General features: G+C 32.2%; 1 protein-coding gene across 1 annotated transcript; it reads left to right on the top strand.

The window, feature by feature from the left end:
* The first annotated feature begins 780 nt into the window (after positions 1-780).
* LOC122585491 (cinnamoyl-CoA reductase 1-like) lies at positions 781-3,978 on the top strand. Its single transcript, XM_043757619.1, has 6 exons — positions 781-910; positions 1,980-2,149; positions 2,335-2,520; positions 3,045-3,207; positions 3,372-3,558; positions 3,846-3,978. The coding sequence occupies exons 1-6, from the start codon at positions 781-783 to the stop codon at positions 3,976-3,978; spliced, it is 969 nt and encodes a 322-aa protein (XP_043613554.1).
* Positions 3,979-9,284: the final 5,306 nt, after the last annotated feature.

The following is a 9,284-nucleotide window of genomic DNA, read 5'->3' as shown; positions in this document are numbered from 1 at the left end:
TGTAAATTGACTCGATTCATAAGAGCCGACTCGTGACTCATAAGAGTTTAACCATTATGGTCATAGTTAAAGATGTTCTATTTTACTATAATTTAAGGCAATTCAAGTTATTTTTAAGAAGTTAAGGGGTCGAGTCGCTAAATATGTCTTTATTTGTTTTGTTTTGTTTGTTTATAGCCATAAATAAAATTCCTTTTTATAATGTTTATTTATAAAAATAATAATGAGAATTTTTAATTGATGGGGGATGTATTTTCGAAGCTTCCAAAAAGAATAGAAGTGTCCGACAATAAATGGAATCAAATTAAAAAGAAAAAAAAAAGTGGGGCCTAGTATATGTTTAGAACTTTATTAATTTTTGAGACATAACCTAGAATTATATCTTCATTATCTTGCGTAAAACTCGGGGTAGCAATGGAACCGTAGTAGTAGCCAACGAGGTTTAATGTAGTGTTTTATAAAGGGAAGGTGGAAATTTTTGTTTATATAGAAGTGTCAGGTTGAAATCAAAAATTCTTATTATTATTTTCTGCCTATTTACGTTGTTTGTTGTTAAAATGTACTTCAAGTTAATAGAAGGCCAAATTAGAAAAATAAAAAGTTATGAGGGTGGAAAGTGAAAATTACGGTGGAAATGGTGACAACAAACAAGTGAAACATTCGTGAAAAGTTTGTAAAATTGATTGGCGGTAAGTTCTAGAAAATGAGGGACCATATAGTTAAAACATAAATATATATGTAAGCATTGTTTTTTAAGAGCGTATAACCAGTCATATTAAGATGGCAGAAAATAATAAAAACAAAGGAAAGATAGTGTGTGTAACAGGAGCAGGTGGTTTTGTAGGATCTTGGCTGGTCAAGATATTGTTATCTTATAACTATACTGTTCATGGCACTGTTAGAGACCCATGTAAGTTATCCTTCCTTTAGTCGAAGATAAATGCACGTAATTATATTTTGTGTTGTTTGTGTTTTGAATTTTGTATTTGCATAGCAGAAATATATAATACAAAAAAGTGTTGAAAAAATATTGATTATTTGTGTTTTTGTATATCAGTTTTGGTAAAAAAAGTCAAGATATGTATTTTCAAAAAGTAGTTTTAAACGTGAATTTCCCAACATGGTTAAAGAATATGGACCTCCACTGTTATGTTGCATGGCTACGACCACGGGACTTTATTATTAGTAATTTTTTTTTAAGCTGCATGTTTTGGTGTTTTTATAAGGAATCTCGAGATGTACGATTGATATGAATTTTTTTGATATTTTTAGTACCAAAGTGGCAGTATATAATTGAGATTAATTATGTTGGGCTTGTTATTATTTTACTTTTAGTAATTAAATTTGGAAATTATTATCGATCTTTTGAAACCGAACGAACCACCAAGCTAAATCTAGTAGCTAGAGTAGCAGTTTGAAAAAGTTCAAACTAACTGAACGTTTTGGTTAATGCTTTTAACTTTTTTACTGTGTTTATTGGACCAATAATCAACTTCTCTCGTTAAATCTTTTATTAAATATGCATGTTTTGTGGTTTAACTCGTTTTGGAATTACTTTGAATATTTACGTCTATTTGATTTCTCTTCAATAGTGAGTATAAAATACACGTTTTAACTTTTAACATTTGAGAATTATGAGTTAATCAATATAAAACTATGGGATTAAATAAAAACAAAATATGTGTAAATTGATCAATCGAGGGTCTTGATTAATTTGATTTTAGTACGTATTTCTATTTTCTGTTATGACTAATAGTGTCTTTATTCATCCATAGGACTAAAAGTATATACACGTTTGTATGTCTAACTAGGTATTAGAGTTTGCAAAAGTCGATGTGAGTATTTAAAACTTTACCTAGTCGTCTAAATACTTTCAAAAATGGAAGAAATGTATAATTAGCAAAACGGTGCAGGTCTGAAAGTATGTGTTGGTTGTCGTAGAACTTTAATGTGATTAATTCATACATATTTTCTTTCAGTGGATGAGAAAAACGCACATTTGAAAAGCCTAGAGAAAGAATATAAGAATTTGAAGCTTTTCAAAGCAGACCTTCTGGACTACGAGTCTCTTTGTGCAGCTATTACGGGATGTGATGGTGTGTTCCATAATGCGAGTCCAGTTCCATCTAGTTCTGTTCCAAACCCAGAGGCAAGCTTCAATCACATTTGACTTTGACTGCTTGTAGCAATTTGGATCCATTTAGGTTGTGTTTTTATCATAAAGGCGTCAAATAAAAGTTTGGTGTTCTGATAAAACCCTCAAACCCATCCATTTTGCCCACATTTAGGTTTGACTAATCACAAATGAAAGCTTCTTTGTTACTTTTCGTGCAGGTAGAAGTGATTGAGCCAGCAGTTAATGGTACACTAAATGTACTCAAGGCATGTTGTGAAGTAAATGTCAAGAAAGTTGTGTATGTGTCCTCTATAGCTGCTATTATGGTCTTACCTAATAGACCCACAGATCGACCATTGGATGAGACTTTTTGGTCTGACCAAGAATTCTGCAAGTCAAATAATGTAATCAGCTGACCTTTTCTTTAGTGTAGACTTGTTTTCAGTACATGCGACATATTTGTGAACTTTCACTTCTCATTGCAAAGTGATTATCATAGAAGAATTACTTTCCACAACTTTTCAAGTCACTCATTCTTGCAAATTAGAAGCAGCATAGGGGTTGTTCAAGCAAGTTGGGGAACAGGCCAAAATACGCATATTTTGTTCTTGGACATAGACATACTTTGCTTGATCTGAAATATTGTCTCTGTCCAAGAATACTTTTTCAATAAACACATGTTTGTCAATATGGTCACAAAAGTTTTATATTTCTACCCTAGTATAGGGTTTTGGATAAGAGGTTGTAGTAGGTCTTATGCATTACAACCACACTTTTGGCGAATTTCCACCTTTATGGCAAATTAAGTTTTTTTATATCCCCATTTCAATGATAATAGCAGTGTGATTACAACCAAAAGCAAATTGCAACGGTTCAGAAGTCAGACCTGCTCTATCATAATATCTGTAATGTCAATTGTGCTATACAGGAATGGTATTGTCTTTCTAAGACGCAAGCAGAAAGCCAGGCTTGGGAATTCTCAAAAAGAAATGATATTGATTTTGTGTCGGTATGCCCAAGTCTTGTAATTGGACCCATGTTACAGAACACAATCAATACTAGTAGCATGATTCTTATGAAGCTTCTTAAAGGTTGGTTCTTTTGTAATACCGATATTCCTTACTACATACCTTCTCTGTTTGTCTGCATCTTTCTTGATATCATATGATGGTATAGGTTTATACGTAAGTTAAAGATAACTTATTGCATTTAGAGTTTTTAGTGACATTTTTACTGCATTTATGGGCAGGTGTAGAAGGAAATGAAGTTGAAAACAGGCCGAAGCTGGTTGTAGATGTACGTGATCTAGCAGAAGCACTGATTTTAGTGTATGAAAAACCGGAGGCCAATGGAAGATACATATGCTCATCACACGAGGACAGAACAAAAGAATTTGTAGAAATACTGAAGAAACACTATCCTGACTACAAGTATCCTACTAAGTGAGTTTCTTTTTCTTTCAATTAATCCTCCATTATGTGAATGGGTAATCGGCTGAGGCTTCAACAAGAACTTTCAATATTTTTGGGTCCACACGACTATTTTGGATGTTCCGCGAGTAATTGAATACTTTTCTTAATTGGTGCTAGGCTAAACCAACTTATATACTCAACACCTTAAGATAACATCACAGATTGCGAACAAGCTATAATCTTTTGTTCTTAATCATAAACATAAATAAGATCACATTTTGTAACACTTTGACTTCATGTTTGCTTTTTGCCAACAGATTTATCGAGCCAAAAGGGATATTTACAGTTACATCTGCGAAACTACAGAAGTTGGGTTGGAGTTATAGACCACTTGAAGAAACACTGGTTGACTCAGTCAATAACTATGCTCAAAATGGTCTTTTGGGTTAAATTTAGACGAGTCTCTACCACTTTATTTAAGACTTATCGTTTGCCATTTTTGGTTTTGTAATATGATGAACTCGTGCGGCAGTTGGCATGTAGTATATGCTTGACTACAATCGGAATAAGTTTGGAACAACAATTTGATTAATAATAAGAATTGATATTTTCAATCAACAAGGAATTAACGGGTAAACAAGTGGTTTTCCTATTCGGGTTATACGAAAATGACTGACCATTTTTTTACTCAAATTTCGTTTTCTATCCAAAAAATTTTGCTCAGTTTCAACAATTCGATCAATCCCAAAATATTGGTATAGGACATGTTGAACCTCTAACCTTATTTTTTTTAAAGGCACTAGTATATATTAATAATAAACAAAAGTGCTAGCAAGATGCTAGAAAAATACAAATGTGCATACTATACATATAAGATAGGAGCTAGCTACACTTACACGCCGTACACCGGACCATAACCACCATTTGACCTGATCTAAAACACCATAAATGATCGGATCTTAACTGCGAGGGAACTAAAATAGATGGAAAAAACCTGAGGTGATCCAGGAAAAAATCCCCGAGGTTAGGGGCCGAGCCACCGGTTTTCACCCTAGCTCGTTTTTGGTAATTCCCCATACAGACCCGGTCGACCATGACACCCCAATGAAAACTCCAAAAATTATACACCAGCAACAAAACAAACAGACCTGAAGATGAGCTGAGGAGCATTACACGCCAAGAACGATATCCAAACACCATTAAGCTACATGAATATATAAATCAGGAGATGCACAAGGTACACCACATTTATAACCTCTAACCTCTTGTGATAAAACATACATGATATCTTTTTCCATGAAATTATTTGATGATGGTTGCAGTTAATAATAAATATTGATGATAATGCAATAAGAATATTTTAAAACTTTTATTTTTTTAATCTATATAGAATATATGTGTCTTTTTTAGTAATGTAAATACTATATTTGCGTTTATATGTTATATATATACTTACATAGATTGATTTTATGTAAGTGATTACATATTTATAGCCTAATATGAGATATATTAATTGAATCATGTTTATTTCAACATGTGATATCAGAGCTAAAAATAAATATTTTTGGTCAATAATTTAATATAAAGGATTCTTTTTATAAGGTTGATGATATATACATTATTATATATATATATATATTTATATTTTAGTTGTATACCATGAAACATGTCTTATGGTATTGTAAAATATAACAACTAAAAGATGTACAACTAAAACAGATACGGATCACTGTTCTCTTTTATACAACATTGATATGATATAATACGGTTAAAATAATTTAACGATGATAAAACATTCTATTAAAATTGGTGTACTAACATCATCGATCCTTTAATGATAATTTAATTGACTATAATATTACTAATATTTAATATTAATTTTATCATTTTTTAATAATTGTAGATTGTACATCATAACAAGGTCTAAAATATTAATTTTATTAATACATATTTAAAATTATACAAGAATTGTTAAATTATCTAGATCTATACAATCTTATATATATAAAAGTTGTAAGCTTGCAATCAATTCTTAATTTTCACATTGAATATGATAATTATGATTTTATTGCATGGGTAATTTGAAGTGTTGCTGCTTGGGTAATTCGAAGTGTTCAGTAAATTTTGGTGATAATGATGTACTTGATGAGGTTTTGTAATTATTGCTTGAAGGTTTGTTACTATTACTGCTATGTATTAGGTGAGAATGAATGGAATATTTAATGTATTAATGTTTCAGGTTAATCAATTGATATCTAATGAAGGTGTTATATAATTGATGATGTCGAAACCATTGAGCTTCCTTTCTATCATTATATTTCTTTGTTTAGATTGTGGGCTTTTGGCTTTATATTTCAATAAAGACTCTCATTCTATTCATAAAAATAACCAATTTCCATACGTGAAAAGTCTTTAGCTTTCTTTTCATTATATTGCTTTGTTTGATCATGATCATATATAAGAGTTGAATATGTATATGATTTTAGTGAATTTGCTGTGTTTTGGGTCATTAACTGAGATATCGGTAGGTGTATATCTATACCTATTTTTCATTAAAAAAAATGTAACTCTATTTATTAAGGTAAATAGTGATGCAAATGATTTGGATTTATATATTTTTCATATTAGAAGTGAAGCTTATACAAATTTTGGTTTAAGTCATTAACTTCTGACATTTATTAATAAGAGGTACTTTTTAACCTGATTTCTTTCTCAATTGCTAGACATTATTATCACCAAAATTCAATTGCTATTAGAAAGTAGGCTTTTTTGAAGTTCGTTTTTTTAGGCTTTTATTTTAAATGTCAATCATGAATATATTTTCTAATCACTGTTTATATACTTTTAATTGAAGGTTATGATTTGTGCAAGGTTTAAGAAGAAAAGATTTGGTGATCACTCATTATCTCAACGGTGACCCTAATTTTGTCATCCATTGCATCTCTCGAGGTATTTTATTCTCTTTTACTTTATTAATCCCATCAAAATTAGATTTTGAATGTTCTTTATTGCATCATTTGCATATATTTTGTTCACATATGATTGAAACTATTAACATGTACACAAGATGTTCGATGAAATGCTATAAAGAAACTTGATTGTTTCTGGTATGAACACAAAAAGTGGTTAATTGAAAAAATAAATGAAAATATTATTTCTGGATATTATGTAATATTTGGATGTGTACTTAATTGAACCTTTTTTGGCTATAACCAACTTTTTTATCTCATATTATTGTGATTTTATATGTTTAAAACTATTAAACAATGTGTAATATAAAAAAAAAAAAGTGAAAGCACGAGACTAGAAGTTACAAATTGATCGGTTCAAGTATGGGCTAGAACACCTTCAAGTGAAGGACTGTATTTTTGTAAAAATAACTTATTAGTTGCTTAAAAAGTATTTTTAAGCCACATTTCTAATTGTTGTTGAGTGTGTGTGATTAGATATGGATTATTACAAACTCATGCAATGTAATAGATAACTTGAAACCCATCAGTGAAAGTCATTGACTTGATGCTGAATGTATAAGGTTTGTTTTTTATACTATATGAATTGGATATAGCTTTTAAGTTTTGTTTAGAAACTGGGTATCATAAAGGTTGATTGCTAATTGGAATGTCAATCGCTAAAATGGAACTCGAAAGACTCCCGAGTGCTGCTCCTCCCTGTTCACATGTAAAAGAGATGACTTTGGTTTTGTGAATACGGGGAGTTATGGAATGCTTACTGTTGGAGTGCATTGTAAATTTGCAGGCATGAGTTTGATTCAAAGTTCTAGATTATTATATGCTTACTTAGTCCTTTGGAAGTCAAACAGATTATGAAAGCTGAAAAAGAATGTTCTGCTAATTAGCTTTGACCTGGACACTTAATTGTAAATGAATATTTGGTTAAACATGAGGAAATGACTGAACTTTTAGGCTGCCCATTGGCCCCACGAAAGTTGAAACCAGAAAAGCATTGGAGTGACAAAGAATCGGGGCTTTGGGGAAAGGTTAATATGTGTTTCTTTAGCGTGTTAGCTTTATGTTTGCCTGTATAGGTGGCAAAGGCTGGTCAGCGGGGGTGGTTATTATGTCAAAACGGGTTATATATGGTAAGGTTTAAAAACTGGTCCAGTTGTCTCTATTTAAAATTCAAATTTTCTATTAATAGTTTTTGTGCCAGTTGCCAAACAAAGATTATATGGTGATAATAACAAGTTAGTTTTATGAATAGACTAATGGAAGCTACCTATGTCTTTAATTCGTAATATGGTAATTGTAGTATATATTGTTGTCTCGAGTTAGATACATGTAGGTAGCTCGTTGTACTTGGTGTTTGGTTTCTGCACATTGTGCGCTATTTGTAAAGCCGAAGTGGTATTGAAACGACAAGACTTGATAACTTGAAAACACAAAAGTGTTTTTTTTTTTATACACATGCCCTACTGCGTCGCAGTGAGGTCGAGTACTCCCATTGCGGCGCAGTGGGAAACCTCAGACAAAAACTGGAAGAACCCCACTGCGCCGCAGTGGGTTTGACACACTCCTACTGCGCCGCAGTGGGAGGAAAGGAAAGTCTGGCCGTGGGATTCCACTGCGTCGCAGTGGACAAAACCTCCTCCACTGCGCCGCAGTGGCCCATAGTTCAGCAACATCAAAAATGTACTCACTTGAGATTTAACCAAAACCTTCAAACCACAAACAAAATTATAAGCAAGTTACATTCCAGACATGAAAGTAAGAGAGTTAACCCGAAAACATTCATATTTGTCAAATTCGTTTGGTCCATGAACGACCACACAACCATATGGGTCGATTACCTATTTTGACATCTTACAACCAAACCAACTATCTTTAACAACGCCAAAAGACATGAACATGACCATTTACAAAACATATCAAAATATGACCAATAACAACCAAAATGTACCATGAGCCAAAGTCAAGAGAGATAACTAGGTTTCTAACCAAATTATGCTATTCTTCCGAGAATATCCAAAGTACCTTCCAACTATCTACAATCCCTAGCAACTTCGTTCTCTATTCTTCAAGATAAGCAAACCTAGTTCCTTCTTCCGGAACCATCTATAATCAAAAGGGTAAACATTTGAAAGGTAAGCGAATGCTTAGTGAATTGCTTGCATAATATCATATAAATGAAGGAGGGCAATGCTCAAGGGACTGTTGCATATGGACTATGGCACCGTCGTGTCATATCCATAATACTCACCCTTGGGCTAGGCATTACATGGATCCATATAAGCAAATGATTACAATCACAACAATTATAACAATAACAAATGCTCCACATGAGCCTATGGCTACCAATTAGGCCTGTAATCAAACTCAACCATAAACATGGGACTTAACACCAAATCAATTACCACCATGGACTCACTCAACATGATTGGTAATTGACCCGGGGAATATACATATATGCAAGTATACTCACCTCCTTCGTAGAAACAACAAATAATCAAGATAACCGCAAAAGCACAATATCAAGCTTTCAACCTATCATATATCATAATGCATACATAAGAAGATGTTCACTTTCCTAGCTATCTCAACATAGCTCAACAACCCTTTCACTAGCATTTTAACCTCTAACCCATTTCACTAAGTCATCGAGTTACTTATTTAACAAGTCTTTTCATATAAATTCCAAGGTTTCATCATCATGATCATTATTTCAATTACTAATAAAATCACCATTTTTCATAGTTGGAGTTTCACTACCAATCTTCTCATTTAATTAAATTTTAACAT

This window comes from Erigeron canadensis, chromosome 1, assembly GCF_010389155.1.
Source record: "Erigeron canadensis isolate Cc75 chromosome 1, C_canadensis_v1, whole genome shotgun sequence".
In the NCBI taxonomy this organism is placed as follows: Eukaryota; Viridiplantae; Streptophyta; class Magnoliopsida; order Asterales; family Asteraceae; genus Erigeron; species Erigeron canadensis.
This window is presented reverse-complemented; position numbering and strand designations above follow the sequence as displayed.